The sequence below is a fragment of the Brachyhypopomus gauderio genome, chromosome 21, assembly GCF_052324685.1.
Source record: "Brachyhypopomus gauderio isolate BG-103 chromosome 21, BGAUD_0.2, whole genome shotgun sequence".
NCBI lineage: Eukaryota > Metazoa > Chordata > Actinopteri > Gymnotiformes > Hypopomidae > Brachyhypopomus > Brachyhypopomus gauderio.
In genome coordinates this window covers 5,676,742-5,693,101 of record NC_135231.1, presented here as the reverse complement: position 1 = coordinate 5,693,101, position 16,360 = coordinate 5,676,742, and the positions used below count along the sequence as shown (strand labels likewise).

At 40.6% G+C, this 16,360-nt stretch overlaps 2 protein-coding genes across 4 annotated transcripts; one reads left to right on the top strand and one right to left on the bottom strand.

Moving 5' to 3' along the window:
- The first annotated feature begins 1,712 nt into the window (after window positions 1–1,712).
- Window positions 1,713–2,809, top strand: g0s2 (G0/G1 switch 2). The gene is made up of 2 exons (XM_076983958.1): window positions 1,713–1,818; window positions 2,029–2,809. The coding sequence occupies exons 1-2, from the start codon at window positions 1,728–1,730 to the stop codon at window positions 2,382–2,384; spliced, it is 447 nt and encodes a 148-aa protein (XP_076840073.1). The 5' UTR covers window positions 1,713–1,727; the 3' UTR covers window positions 2,385–2,809.
- A 2,788-nt stretch (window positions 2,810–5,597) lies between these two features.
- LOC143485046 (protein kinase C delta type-like) lies at window positions 5,598–11,044 on the bottom strand. 3 transcript variants are annotated; one of them, XM_076984192.1, is made up of 12 exons: window positions 10,879–11,044; window positions 9,483–9,578; window positions 9,145–9,240; window positions 8,745–8,822; window positions 8,064–8,194; window positions 7,641–7,814; window positions 7,311–7,402; window positions 7,127–7,189; window positions 6,880–7,018; window positions 6,584–6,772; window positions 6,285–6,413; window positions 5,762–6,123 (listed from the first exon to the last, which is right to left on the bottom strand). In XM_076984192.1, exons 1-12 carry the CDS (start codon window positions 11,039–11,041, stop codon window positions 5,965–5,967), a joined length of 1,509 nt encoding a protein of 502 aa, XP_076840307.1. In that variant the 5' UTR covers window positions 11,042–11,044; the 3' UTR covers window positions 5,762–5,964. The 3 variants fall into 3 exon arrangements, with proteins under 3 accessions (XP_076840308.1, XP_076840307.1, XP_076840309.1); XM_076984193.1 differs by lacking the exon at window positions 10,879–11,044 and adding an exon at window positions 10,034–10,354 and having other exon boundaries at window positions 5,598–6,123; window positions 6,880–7,189; XM_076984194.1 differs by lacking the exon at window positions 10,879–11,044 and adding an exon at window positions 10,087–10,354 and having other exon boundaries at window positions 6,880–7,189; window positions 8,745–9,240.
- Between the last annotated feature and the right edge of the window lie 5,316 nt (window positions 11,045–16,360).

Sequence of the window (16,360 nt, the reverse complement as noted above, 5' to 3'; positions counted from 1 at the left end):
ATTTGTTTCCAAACAAATGCAAATTGCAACAGGTATATGTGAATTTTGTGAGGACTGTGAGTACTATATTACCAAGTTTTGAAATTCTCACATGTTACAGAGGTAATTAAATTGGTCATAGTTGGTGTACCTATTGCCTTTGTTGTATTAAAATGATGTTCTTATTTCCCAGGAACCGCCATATATCTATTTTGCTGCTCCCAGTATAAAATACTGTCTCACATTTCAACGGCGTATTGGTACTGAGACTGTTGTCAGAGGGCCAAGTGGAACAGGGTTCACTGGTGCACATCAGGCCAGTGGCCGACTCTCTACTACTTCTGACTGTAATGAATTATGTTTCACTGAAAATAATCCTGTAAAGGACTTTTAACACACTAAGGACACAGTCCCCCAAATAACCTAAAGGAATATTAGAGCCAGTATAAAGATATAGGCCTACAGCAGTATATACACAAATTAATTATTCCAACGTAGACAGGATTTTATGGAAAAGCATGTGTGTAAGAAATCATTAAGAGATTGTAAGACAGTGTAACAAACATTTCTAGCACAGTCCTGAAGAAACAGTGACAATATATTGTTTTGGCTCTGTGCACCAACATATTGAATATGAAATAAACAAAAGTGTAAGTTAAATTAAAGTTGGTAAAGAATGTCTGCTTTATTTAAAGGTATTTCAGTCTATTTTGGTTGAATCACAGAATCCCATGTAAAAATGGCTAAATCTTGATAGAGACTTGCATTCAAAAAATGTCCTAAAACCAAACAATCATTAGGCTGAAAATAAATCAGGAAAAAGCTAAAATACTGACATGGCGTGTCAAATCAGCAGTCTGGTATATTATTGAACAAGAATGTAGTGGTGAGGTTATCAGTAGTAAATAGTAGATAGAAAAGGTGCAAGCTTTTAAAAAGTTAAGGACCATGCTGCATGGTCAGTGTTCCGTTTACTTCCTGTCATGTGGAACTAATAAAATGTGGTCAAACAATATATTTACCAAAAAAATGTTAGTGAACAAGTTTAGTACCTTAACAACAGTGTAATGGATCGTCAAGTTCTCGAGTGGAACATTTGATTAATTGCTATACGCACATTGCTTACGCACTGCAGGGACTAGATCTAGAGGACTGCAAACCCGCGGGACTGCGGCGCGTGACTGCGTTTCCGTTACATGCGCGAGACAGGCCGGTTAAAAGCGGAGCTGTTGGTGTACCGTCGCTATAGACGTAGTGTGCCACTGTTGAAGGAGACATGTTGTGCCCAGGTGGAAACAAAAACTGTAGTTCACCCCTAAATCCACGAAAGTGACTTATGATTTGAAGGAGATGACAGAAAAATGAGTCCAATTCGTCAGCAGGAACATTTAACACAGTCTTTTGTCAGGGCTTTTTAGAACTACAGAAAACATCTTTATAAAGTCAGAAGGCCTGACTTCGCTAGGATAATTTATTTATGAATAAAGTATGTCACATTTCCAATGTTATGGGGATGTGAGAGGGACAATTTGGACAAATGTTCTCTATTTTCAGTATGAGCAGGATTTAAAAAATAAGTTACGCGCAGATCTCTAGTGTGGAGGAACACAGGTCACGTTATGAATAAACGAAGTCACCCCGAGCAGAGGTCTCTTACTGACTTGGCACACGCTGTCTGACCAAGCCGGGAACATTGCACACACGCAATATATTTATTTTATAATTTATTTTAGTGGGTGTGGTTACAAATGCCACCGTCCTTAAATAGGGAGCGAGTCTACACTGAGTTCAGCATTGACACCTGCAGATACACTAAACAGAAGTCTTTACATTTCATAAGTAAGTACTTTTTCTGTACAGATTAATTGATTCAATTTTTTCTGCATTCTAATTTTAACATTTCTGATGTGTGTGGTCTTTCAGAGTAGCTTAAACTCCTTAATGATATACTGATACTAAATACAAGTCTTGAAATAACAATAACAATTTTGATTAACCAAACAGTAAAATGGTTTATCATAGTTACAACCTTTGCTTCCAACCATACAGGGGTAACTTCTCACCGCAAAATGGAGACTATTCAGGAGATCATGCCATTTGCAAGGGAGATGCTGAGTGCCGGAGCCTCGAAGGGCTCCATGAAGGTGTACCTGGTGGGCAGCACCTTCGCATTTCTGGGCATAGTGAGCGGGGTGGTGGAGGCTGCCTGTTCACTCTTCCCTAATCCGGAAGAACCCTTGCTGGAGAAAGTGCTGGAAGAACCAGTACCAGTGAAGGAGCAGACTGTCGAGCCAGAGACAGCCATCCCCGAGTCGGATGACATGGAGGCTGAAACAGAGGTCAAAGCCAAGGAGATGTCTGCTCTGAGACAGCGACGCATGAGCTTCAGAGCACATGCCTCCTAAAGGCGCGCTGCACCACAACATGTACTTAGCTGGGGAAATACAAGAGCAACCTTGAATTTTTTGCCTTTGCACTGCAAGCCGGACAGAGAGAAAGTGGCAGGTGTCTGTTGGGATCGTATGCTGCTGAGCAGCTGATATTGGGTGCGTTGGAAGCCCTGTGTTATCAAAGGATACTTGTAAGTTTGTCAAGGTGATGTCATGATTTTTTACTGAGTGAACATTATTTATAGTGAATGTATTGAGTGTCTACAGAGTGTGCTAATTGCAACTAAATACGTTTTAATTGCTCAAACGGTTTTCTGTCAATCTTTTAGTCAAGTAGATCTTTATTATCACAACCACGTAGAACACAGTACGGAACACAATGAGAACTGAATCTGTTAAAAATGTGTTTTAATGATTCTAATAAAGTGCATTTTTACTATTGAATTTCTAACCTAGCCATAAGGATTAAAAGCTCTACAACTTCATAGTATAGAAATGCATATACACTGAAATCTATTTAACATGTACTACAATATACTCTCAAATATTTAGCCAATTAATTTCTACTTCTTGCCAACTGAATTAAAGGTTTCCAGAGAAACAGAAGATTTCAGACAGTGTTTCTCTGATCTTCATCACCCTTCATCACACACCCTATCATTGATCATGATATATTCTGATAGATTATGATAGATTTTGATCATGATAAATAGAATTTGTGAAGTACACAAACTTTAAAAAAAACAGGACATTTTGGACATAGGTCCTTCATCAGTTGTGTAAGCAAACTGGTTCTGAATTAGTAGTAGTAGGAACCAGTGTGTATACGAAAAAGTAAATGTTAAATCATAATATTCATTTCATGGTCTTAAGGTTGCAAGAGCGTAGTTAAGTTCATTTTCTTAATTTCATTGGTTCCTCAACAACTGACTATGCAAACAGATATGTTAATACAATGCACAGTATTTCTCATGTGGAAAAATACACTATATTGCCCAAAGTATTCACTCTCCCATCCAAATTATTGGAATCAGATGTTCCAATCACTTCCATGGCCACAGATGTATAAAATTTAGCACCTATGCAGATGTTTTTACAAACGTTTGTGAAAGAATGGGTCGCTCTCAGGAGCTCAGTGAATTCCAGCGTGGAACTGTGATAGGACGCCATCTGTACAACAAATCCAGTCATGAAATTTCCTCACTCCTAAATATTCCACAGTCAACTGTCCGCTGTACTATAAGAAAATGGAAGTGTTTGGGAACAACAGCAACTCAGCCACAAAGTGGTATCCCACGTAAACTGATGGAGTGGGGTCAGTGGATGCTGAAGCGTATAGTGCGAAGAGGTCGTCAACTTTTTGCAGTCAAACAATACAAACATCCAAACTTCATGTGGTCTTCAGATTAGCTCAAGAACAGTGACGTGAGATGGGCTCCTCCCCAGAGGATCTGGGCCGGCCTGGCGTGACAGTAATAGGGTCGTTCAAACAATTCGGTGTCTTTTGCGTCCCCAGTACTCATCACTATATTGATTATGCAAAAATGCAAACAATATAAATTCTGTAAATCCTACGGAAATAGGTAACACTTTTCAAATGTTAAACATAATGCAGTCTACCCCCAAATTAATTTTTATACCTTTAACAACTTTATCAAATGCTACGGGTTTTCCCATGTCCCTGGAGTTGTGCTTTTTGTTTTTGTGATGGAAATATGAGGTATAAGCATTAGAATATTTCATGAAGTCCTCCCTAAAGTTGTAAGGGTTGTCCGCAGTGCCATACCACCACCGGCCACCAGAGGGAGCCAACAGGAGGATGCCCAATGGAGGATGGGTTCCCTTTTGAGTCTTGGTCCTCCCGAGGTTTCTTCCTAATCCCCACCCTATAGGGCAGGGGTACTCAACTAAATTTTTTTGGCAGATAACTGTGACCTGAGGTCCGGGGCGGTGGGGTTGGCGAACGTAAATTGTTGTGCGGGGGGGGGGGCGTTGAACGTAACACTCGTGATGGAGTGTTTTTTCAATAGCCCTGAAATAAATGCTCCGGTTTAAAATGAATTCTCCCGTCATAAATTATAAATATGTCCGTATCCAGTTAATCAGGAATGAGATTGGGTCCGGACAGGACTGCGTTCGGGTCCGGATCCGGACCGTGGTCTGCCAGTTGAGTACGTCTGCTATAGGGAGTTTTTCCTCGCCACTGTCGCCTTTGGCTTGCTCATTAGGGATCTGGACCTATACGAGTGTAAAGCTGCTTTGTGACAACGTGTGTTGTGAAAAGCGCTATATAAATAAATTTGACTTTGACTTTAAAGCCAAGAGAGCCTATACCAAATATATATATCTTTCCACTATACACCATACACATATACAGTATAAGACAAAAAGATTTTACACTTATTTAAATGTTAACCTGTGCAAATATGCATGGTTAATATACATGTCACGTAGGGCTACGCCCCCCTCTCTAGCTCTCACTCCGGTCCCCTGTTCCATGTGCCTGTGTTTTCCTTGTCTGTTTATCCCGCCCTGTTTCTATGCTTTCCCTCTGTAATCACTAGTGTGTGTGTGTGTGTGTTCTGACTGCACAGATGGGTTAAAAGCGGAGGACAAATTTCGATTGGGGTGTAAAAATCACAATTGACAAAATATGGCACATTTCACATTTCAGTCCTGTCCGTGTCTTCTGTGTAACCTTGTTTAGATCCGTTCCCCAGTGAGTCCGGTCCGTGTCTTCACCTTGTCTTGTCTTTTCCTCCTTCCTTGCTTTCAGCTCAAGTGTTTCTAGTTGGTCTTGATGTGTTTGGTACTTGTACTCCCTGTGTTTCAGTCCCTCTTTGGAAGTCATTGTGGTGGTAATCCTGGTTGTGTGTGTATTCCTGCCTTGTAAGTTGTCTTTTGTTATCCGAGTTATCCTGTCTGGTTGTTAGTTCTTGATTTGTGTTAGTTGTATTTTAATTAGTATGCCTAGTTACCCTCGTACCCTCTATGTTAACACTCCAGCTATTAAACCCTGCTCGCCTCAGCGTTTGTGTCATTACAATAGATTTTAAAATGCATTGTATTTATTTCCTTTTTAAGCTTTATGCACACAAAAATGAAACTTTTTACACCATATGCACATACGCTTAAATTAGATATACCCATGCAAACTCACAGTACAAAGCAAGAGAGTATAACATGCATGTTCTGACTTCAACTGTACATAATCTATATATTTATACCCATACTCTAAAGGTGTTATCAGTGGTGTTCATGGACACAATGAGAGATTATCTAATGTTTTTGAATTACAATAATGAATGGTTACTGGAACAAAAAATCTACATGGATTTGGCAAGGGTGTATCAAATATTGCCTAAAATGGAATATATAACCTGGAGGAGCAGTTATGGCCAGTTGACACCTCTGTGAATCACCCCTGATCTTGGGTGTATTCTAAAATCCATGCCCATAATACAGGTTTTGTTTTGAGAAGGGAGGGAGCTAGTGGACACATGTCAGTGACACACAAAAACACTGGCTGTATCGTTTAATCATAACATGGCAGAAAAAGATGCAGTACAAATGTGGACGTGGAGCAGGTTGACCATCACTTCTGCAGGAGATGCTCCATGCTCTGGTTCATGAAGGAAAAGCCAGCAAAGGCACTCTGGTCCATTGCATCAACCGAACCTTCCTCACACTGGGACAGGTGGGGCTCCTCACTTAAAATCTCCTGGTCGAAGTTGCTGCAGTCATTGGGTGATGTCTGTGGGTGGAGGAGAATGGAAGCAAATCACATGATGAACAGGCTGCATTTCAGTATCTGTATTTTTGCAATTTGCTCTATGAGCATACAGTATGAAAAGTAAAAAAATAAAAAAAACAGGAATGAGAGAGGACTGTAAGAGATGGAAAGAAAGCTCATACCACTTTTGGCTTGTAAGGGGGTTCAAGTTTTCTCCTCTCCAGAGCAGACCAGTCAATGGACTTGAAGAACGACTGACCTCTGATGTTACCCACAACACCCAGTCTACGAGAAGGGTCTCGCTCAAATAGCTTTGTTCATGGAAGAAAACCAAAAGCAAGAATATTATTCATAATATAAATATCTCAGTGTGTCTCCTTTCTAAATTCATAATAGCAAAGCTCTGTTCGTCTTGGTTGTGAAGTATTATTATTATTACTATTATTAATGTGTCATCAGGTGTGGTCTTGTGCATACTTACTCGTTTTAGCATGTCTCTGGTATCCACAGTGATCCAGTGAGGGAAGTGAGGTGTGTCGTTAAGGATGGACTCATAAAGTTCATATTCATCATCTCCATCGAATGGAAGATCACCAATCAGCATCTCATATACGAGCACACCAAATGACCACCAGTCCACGGAAAATGAATACTCCTCACCCAGAATGATCTACACACACACACACATTCTTTGGTCTCCAAGAGGGCATACTGAATTACATTGACATTGCTACAGGTGAGAACATTCAATGTCAAATTCATTTGATGATCTCATACCTCAGGGGCCATGTACTGTGGTGTCCCACAGATGGTTGTGGCAAGATTGTCACCAAAAACATTTTCTTTACACAAGCCAAAATCAGCTATCTTTATATGACCATCTCTGTCTAGCATAACATTATCCGACTTGAGATCCCTAATGCAGGAGAGAAATACAAAAATGTGGCAAAAATGTGGTTTAGTAAACAAGAACAGTAAAGGTGAAAGTACAGAATGTCCATTTAGCTTTGTTTGTGTGTGTAACCTGTGGATGATGCTTTTTCCATGAAGGAACTGCAGTCCACACACGATTTCAGCTGCATAGAATCTGGAAGGAAGAAACAAACCAGGAGCCATCAGACCGGACTATAATTACACACACCTACGTTTATATTTATATAAGACATACAAAAAAACATCATTGTGTGTGTGTGTGTGTGTTGCCTCACGTGGCTCTGTAGAGGTCAAAGCGTCCTTTCTCCTCTATGTGGAAGTTCAGGTCACCTCCATTCAAATATTCCATCACAAAGAACAAGTGTTCCTAACACGCAGACAATGCCATAAACACTTTGGTATGAGTACAAGCGGAATTACTGACTCAACAATCATTTAAATACTACAGTGATTCCATGAAGTATAAGTTACAGTAAAAAAAGTTGTGACAATGCCTGGTGTGGTTTATTACTGCCTATACAAAAGAGTCCTGCTGGACATCCCATTACTGTTGACTGAGAGGTGGAGGAACTGTATAATATAACCTTTCATTTGTTTTTTGCTACCTTGGTCTGAAAGGTGGAGTAAAGGTGAGTAAGGAAGGGGTTGTCCCACGCCAGTGCTAGCACCCGCTTCTCCACCATGGTGTCCTCTACATCATCATCCTTCAGCACCTTGTCTTTCTTCAAGGATTTCACGGCAAACCAATCCCCACTGCACTTGAGTTCAGCCAGAAAAACCTGAGCAGGGACCAAGGGAGAGAAATAGACAAACAGACCAGAGTGAAAGAAAAACACACACACACACACACACACCCATGAAATATGAAGATTTGATGGAATAGTGCTTATTTGGTCTATTCCTGTGGAGATAGTATTTAACAATAGAAGGGCAAAAGGACAGACGTGTAAAAATGATAAGTGAATAGTCAGGAGAAGCGAAGAGAGACACAGAGTCAGTGCGTGTGTGGAGGAAGGGGAAGACTCTACCTTGCCATAGCCTCCCTGGCCCAGTACTTTGTGGAACGTGAAGTGCTCGGCAGTCATGCGTGTCTGGTGGCTGATCCGGGACGGGGGGCGAGAATTCGAACCCTCACACAGATGGCCACATGGAGACGCGTCTATAGAGATGTACAGTACATTTTTACACATCCAGACTCACCTGGCTGACATTCTGGTTGATGCCACAAACATTAGTCACTTTAGTTTGGCACTTGTGATGAACATTCATGCCACAGTCTGAGGACATTTTGACAAATCAGAAGCACAAAGACATACGCATATTCTAACCCAACCCATGCACGTAATCTTTCACTCACCCTCACACTTCAATCCCCAAGAAGAAACATTTGAAGTGAAGCTTAAATCAAAATATATTAATAGTTGTAAGTTCAAGTGCATATAGTTTTTTTTTGTAATAAATATTTTCCATCATTCAGTGAATTACAAAGCCAGCCCTGCTCTTCCCTACAGGGATGCATGTGACACCATATGCCTTGTGGCAGGAGACGCCAGAAGTTAAGTGGCAGAACTTGGTGGACATGCTTACGGCCAAAGACATTTGGCTGCAGGAGGTGGAGTTTTCAATAGTCTGTTGGCAGATACTTCTATCAAACCTGTGTTAATGTAGGATTATGAGGCATTGATATCAATAGAATGTCTCTTGCTCACCTAGAGGTGGGTTGCAAGACACCACAGGGAAGTCCAGTTGAATGTCGTCAAGGTCCTTGAAGACATCATCCTGAGAACCTTTTTTCAAATATTTTTTCATCATACATTTGTTCACCATACAAATAGTTTTTCATCTTAATTGTGTTAATATAAGCTTATATTACGCCAAGCTGCTCCATCCCCACACCACCGCTCGGTGCCTCAGGTCAGCTGTCGCTGGAGGTCCCGAGGTCAAAGCGTAAGCTCAGTGGGGATAGAGCTTTTTCCATCGCTGCTCCTAGATTATGGAACAACCTACCACTGCATGTTAGACAAGCCCCTTCACTGCCCATTTTTAAAACAAGTCTTAAAACCCAACATGTTAGCAGCTTGAGATTCTGTATGAATGTGTCTTAGTCACCTAGAGATGGGTTGTCAGAGTCCTCAGTCTCGTCCAGGAGAACGTGGAGGAGTTCCTCACAGGCCTCATCCAGAGCACTTTTACTCACAAGTTCTTCTGGAAAAACAAAAGTTTTTTTCAACATACATTAATTAAGTTAATTAATTAATGTATGAATTAATTAATTAATTAATTAATTAAGCTCAGTGGGGACAGAGCTTTTTCCATCGCTGCTCCTAGATTATGGAACAACCTACCACTGCATGTTAGACAAGCCCCTTCACTGCCCATTTTTAAAACAAGTCTTAAAACCCAACATGTTAGCAGCTTGAGATTCTGTATGAATGTGTCTTAGTCACCTAGAGATGGGTTGTCAGAGTCCTCAGTCTCGTTCAGGAGAACGTGGAGGAGTTCCTCACAGGCCTCATCCAGAGCACTTTTACTCACAAGTTCTTCTGGAAAAACAAAAGTTTTTTTCAACATACATTAATTAAGTACTATATGATAATAACTAGTGGTGTCAATTCCAGGTTCAGAGATTAAAAGTCCTCACCAGGATTTTGCTCAAGCTTGCTAGATTTTCTAATTAGCAATCCAGGTAAAATTAGTAGAATCAACACAATCCAGGAAGCCTGAGCAAAATCCTGGAAAAATGTCTCCACCGAAGTATTACATGTAATACAGATTTGCATGACCTCACATGATCGGTTTTCAAATGGTAGCACTAAAGTAGTGAATGAATCATATAGCATGACAGTTGCAGTAAAAATGTAAAACCTTTTATTATTATTTTTAATCTCTTTTATTGTGACAAAAAACGAATTATTTCTAATCATTTCGACCATATGTGTATTTGTATAAATATGTAACTTAATTAAGCTGAAGGTGCTGGAAAATATTGAAAATGGACCTTGAAATTGCTGTACAAGTGCTTGAATTTGAAAACTGATGAACCCTACAAACATAACAGCGCAAAACACAGCGCTGAAGAGCGGAACGACCTCGACACGCCACAGCGGAGCCCCCGCGATTGCTACACGTATTTTCCGGACTATAAGCCGTTACTTATTCCCTCACGCTTTGAACCATGCGACTTATACTGAGGTGCGGCTTTTCTGTAGATGTTTCTTCAGCAGAAAGTGGAGCAGAAAGTTAATCAGGTGGTAGTTAAAGTTGTAAATCAAAGAAGAAAGTGCTCATTTTCATTTAGCACATGCAACCAGCAGGCACGATGGAGAATTTTTTTCAAACCATCATGTGTTGTGCCAAATTCCGAGTCCCCTCGTTTGCACACGTTTAAAGACGCTACAGAAGATATTCGGGAGTTATAGTGATTATAACTTAGTACATTGAGCACTCTAGTTTTGTCCTAACTAGATATTTAGACATAATACCTTTGTAATAGTGCGAAGTCATGTGGTCAGAGGATAAACGCTCATAAACGCGTCCGCCGTTCGCGGAGGTTCGCGCGAGGTGGGCGGAGTCGCGCGCTACGATCACGCGCGAAAGTATAACTGGTTTATGGGGGAGACGCGGAAAGGCATTGCTAAAAGGGAGAGCTCTTATTGTGATTTAGGAAGCCTGAATGTGGATCTTGTGTTTAAAAAATGTCTTTTATATAATTATTTGTTCAATTAATTGGTTCAACGCAGACAAAATTTCTTCAAAATGAAAGACTTCCCGGATCCTGTTCCGGCTCAAATTAAGCCCTGCATGCCCCCAAATAAGTCGTTGCCATTGTACTCATTTACTCACTTGGGGTGTTGTCGGTCTCCTGTTTTGGTTGTCCTTTGTTTTTTCTTTTTTTCTTTTTAATTTTGTCTCTTCTGGGCTCCTCCTCTGTGTCAGATTCATCTTGGGTGCCTCCACAGCACCAACACCAGAGACAACTCCTTTTAATATCCTTCCACTTCATCATCGATATACAGACTGAATGGAATTATACTGTACATGCAATGACCCCCATTTGTTATGACGCTGTCATGGCGACAGAGCAGGTATTATGACGTCATGTGGAATTATGTGAATTTTTTTTTTTATTGAAGTAAAAAAAAAAAAAAACAATTACAACAAACATGGCATCAAGATAAAGTGCTTTTGCCAGTTTGAACGTAGACCATAGCAGGTTATTACAATATATTAAAATATAGAATATAAAACAAATGAAGAGTTTGGTTCCAAAACGCTATATATCCATTTTGATTAATTTGAGTAAAAATGTTTTCTTTAGCAAGAAAGTGGTAGGCTGAAATCCACTGTTTTCTGTTTCAAACTATCAAATACCATACTAAGGTTAAAAAACACAAACAAATCAAATCAAGATGTTAATATTTAAAGATTTATTTTAAAAAAACAATTTGTTTTTTCGCAAAACGCAATAAATCCATGCCATGTTTTTTTTTCAAAATGTCTTGTATATCCTTGTCTTGTATTTTGACTGAAAATGTGCAAAATACAATAACACATAACTGTAAATTGTACATCTTAATATAATAGTTTGACCATTGGGCCTAAAAACACAAATTTCAAAACATTTCATTAACGAACAAGACATTGTCACGCTACAGCCCTGAACCCCTCTCTTCGAGCGTGTGTTAATGTTCTCCGTGTCTTTGTATGTACGTCCGTGTGTGTGTGTGTGTGTGTGTGTGTTCACTTGTCTCGTTAGACATTTGTGTTTCACGCGGTGCTTGTTAGGCTACGTGTATATAGTGTGTGTGTTTGTATCGTTTGGTGCTCGTATTTAACGTGACATTAGTTGTGTGTGTTAAACCGTGTCAGCAAGCCGTGAGCGTGTACTGTTTAGTGTGTGCTACTGGTGTTATGATGCGCCGTGAGCATTTACTGTTCAGTGTGATTGACAGCTGTTTCAAGATGCCGTGAGTGTGTACTGTGTAGTGTATTCTACTGGTGTTATGATGCGCCGTGAGCATTTACTGTTCAGTGTGATTGACAGCTGTTTCAAGATGCCGTGAGTGTGTACTGTGTAGTGTATTCTACTGGTGTTATGATGCGCCGTGAGCGTTTACTGTTCAGTGTGATTGACAGCTGTTTCAAGATGCCGTGAGTGTGTCCATCGTCAAGCTCAATACACGTAGCCTTTGAACGCACCTCGTCTTTGCATCCTCGACTCCCTCGCACCCGTTACAGACATAAATAGTAAAATAGTATAACTATTAACATAAATAGTATAACTGCTATACGAACAGGCTCCTCTATACCATCAAAACCGTTCATTTTAGCAGACTTTGAGAGTGAAAAACGAGATATATTTTAACAAAGTAGGCTACAAGAAATGCCGGGCGGCTCAACAGGTCGCGTTCTATGATGTTTCCATATCCGGTGGTGCGCTGTGATTGGATGAGTGGAGATGTGGCGTTCTGCGGGAAATCTCATTGGCGTTCTCATTTTTTTTTTAAATGGCATATATATATATATATATATATATATATATATATATATATATATATATATATATATATATATATATATATTATAAATAAACATCAATGACGGAAGGAAAAAAAAACCTGAAAAATCTGAAAGTTTTAGTTCGTTAATAATATGATACGATTCTATTGCCTGTTTATTATACATCAACTTCACAGATGCTAAAAAGTGAGTTCTTTATGAAATGTGAGAAAGGATTGGTAAATGTTTTAAAAATGACAATATAAATATCAAACATGAAGATTGCATATAATAATCTTTATAGAACTTTTGGTGGAGGCTGCCTGTTCACTCTTCCGTAATCCGGATGTCAGGGCTGGCTCGGATGCCGTGCCGTCTACATCCACAAGGGGCACCCGAGCCAGTCCTAGACTCCGGCAACGCAATCAGCAATGATCTGTCTCACCTGTTGCCATGGCTTCTTAAGGAAGCCAGTGGAGACAGATCATTGCTGATTCGTTGTGGTTATGCCGTTACGCTCTCAGCCTCTCTCTTACTCTGTTTTGCAGCGTTTGCCTCTTTAGGTGTCTCGCCACCTATCTCTCTTCTCTGTCTTTTTTCAAGTCCTCTCCTGCGTCCCTCACTGACCTCCCTCAAGTTTTCCTCAACCTGTTTACCTTCCTATCCCGTTGCTGTTCGTATGGGAAGGGTTTTTTGTTTGAATAGCCTTTTTGCTATTAGTCAGCTCCTTCCCCTGACGTCCTTGTTTTTGCCTTATTTCTTTTTACGCGTTGAGCAGTCCGTGTTTATTCAGGCGCTCCTTTTAGTTCTGTTATTTATTGTGGCACTTGGTTCCACCTCTCTCTCGCTCTCTCTAACACGGTGTGTGCGTCCCTACCACCGTCGTTACACCGGAAGAACCCTTGCTGGAGAAAGTGCTGGAAGAACCAGTACCAGTGAAGGAGCAGACTGTCGAGCCAGAGACAGCCATCCCCGAGTCGGATGACATGGAGGCTGAAACAGAGGTCAAAGCCAAGGAGATGTCTGCTCTGAGACAGCGACGCATGAGCTTCAGAGCACATGCCTCCTAAAGACACGCTGCACCACAACATGTACTTAGCTGGGGAAATACAAGAGCAACCTTGAATTTTTTGCCTTTGCACTGCAAGCCGGACAGAGAGAAAGTGGCAGGTGTCTGTTGGGATCGTATGCTGCTGAGCAGCTGATATTGGGTGCGTTGGAAGCCCTGTGTTATCAAAGGATACTTGTAAGTTTGTCAAGGTGATGTCATGATTTTTTACTGAGTGAACATTATTTATAGTGAATGTATTGAGTGTCTACAGAGTGTGCTAATTGCAACTAAATACGTTTTAATTGCTCAAACGGTTTTCTGTCAATCTTTTAGTCAAGTAGATCTTTATTATCACAACCACGTAGAACACAGTACGGAACACAATGAGAACTGAATCTGTTAAAAATGTGTTTTAATGATTCTAATAAAGTGCATTTTTACTATTGAATTTCTAACCTAGCCATAAGGATTAAAAGCTCTACAACTTCATAGTATAGAAATGCATATACACTGAAATCTATTTAACATGTACTACAATATACTCTCAAATATTTAGCCAATTAATTTCTACTTCTTGCCAACTGAATTAAAGGTTTCCAGAGAAACAGAAGATTTCAGACAGTGTTTCTCTGATCTTCATCACCCTTCATCACACACCCTATCATTGATCATGATATGTTCTGATAGATTATGATAGAATTTGTGAAGTACACAAACTTTAAAAAAAACAGGACATTTTGGACATAGGTCCTTCATCAGTTGTGTAAGCAAACTGGTTCTGAATTAGTAGTAGTAGGAACCAGTGTGTATACGAAAAAGTAAATGTTAAATCATAATATTCATTTCATTGTCTTAAGGTTGCAAGAGCGTAGTTAAGTTCATTTTCTTAATTTCATTGCTTCCTTAACAACTGACTATGCAAACAGATATGTTAATACAATGCACAGTATTTCTCATGTGGAAAAATACACTATATTGCCCAAAGTATTCACTCTCCCATCCAAATTATTGGAATCAGATGTTCCAATCACTTCCATGGCCACAGATGTATAAAATTTAGCACCTATGCAGATGTTTTTACAAACATTTGTGAAAGAATGGGTCAGTCTCCTGAGCTCAGTGAATTCCAGCGTGGAACTGTGATAGGACACCATCTGTACAATAAATCCAGTCATGAAATTTCCTCACTCCTAAATATTCCACAGTCAACTGTCCGCTGTACTATAAGAAAATGGAAGTGTTTGGGAACAACAGCAACTCAGCCACAAAGTGGTATCCCACGTAAACTGATGGAGTGGGGTCAGTGGATGCTGAAGCGTATAGTGCGAAGAGGTCGTCAACTTTTTGCAGTCAAACAATACAAACATCCAAACTTCATGTGGTCTTCAGATTAGCTCAAGAACAGTGACGTGAGATGGGCTCCTCCCCAGAGGATCTGGGCCGGCCTGGCGTGACAGTAATAGGGTCGTTCAAACAATTCGGTGTCTTTTGCGTCCCCAGTACTCATCACTATATTGATTATGCAAAAATGCAAACAATATAAATTCTGTAAATCCTACGGAAATAGGTAACACTTTTCAAATGTTAAACATAATGCAGTCTACCCCCAAATTAATTTTTATACCTTTAACAACTTTATCAAATGCTACGGGTTTTCCCATGTCCCTGGAGTTGTGCTTTTTGTTTTTGTGATGGAAATATGAGGTATAAGCATTAGAATATTTCATGAAGTCCTCCCTAAAGTTGTAAGGGTTGTCCGCAGTGCCATACCACCACCGGCCACCAGAGGGAGCCAACAGGAGGATGCCCAATGGAGGATGGGTTCCCTTTTGAGTCTTGGTCCTCCCGAGGTTTCTTCCTAATCCCCACCCTATAGGGCAGGGGTACTCAACTAAATTTTTCCGCGGTCCAATTTTGGCAGATAACTGTGACCTGAGGTCCGGGGCGGCGGGGTTGGCGAACGTAAATTGTTGTGCGGGGGGGGGCGTTGAACGTAACACTCGTGACGGAGTGTTTTTTCAATAGCCCTGAAATAAATGCTCCGGTTTAAAATGAATTCTCCCGTCATAAATTATAAATATGTTTTTTTTTTGTCCGTATCCAGTTAATCAGGAATGAGATTGGGTCCGGACAGGACTGCGTTCGGGTCCGGATCCGGACCGCGGTCCGCCAGTTGAGTACGTCTGCTATAGGGAGTTTTTCCTCGCCACTGTCGCCTTTGGCTTGCTCATTAGGGATCTGGACCTATACGAGTGTAAAGCTGCTTTGTGACAACGTGTGTTGTGAAAAGCGCTATATAAATAAATTTGACTTTGACTTTAAAGCCAAGAGAGCCTATACCAAATATATATATATCTTTCCACTATACACCATACACATATACAGTATAAGACAAAAAGATTTTACACTTATTTAAATGTTAACCTGTGCAAATATGCATGGTTAATATACATGTCACGTAGGGCTACGCCCCCCTCTCTAGCTGTCACTCCGGTCCCCTGTTCCATGTGCCTGTGTTTTCCTTGTCTGTTTATCCCGCCCTGTTTCTATGCTTTCCCTCTGTCTGTCACACCCCTGTCTGTGTTCCCTGCAGTCAGTCAGTTTCACACAGTGCACATATATACGGGCAGTCATGGCCTGGCGGTTAGGGAACTGGTCTTGTGACCGGAGGGTCGTGGGTTTGATTCCCAGACAGGCCATGACTGAGGTGCCCTTGAGCAAGGCACCTAACCCCAACTGCTCCCCGGGTGCCAGGCTAGGGCTGCCCACCCTAGT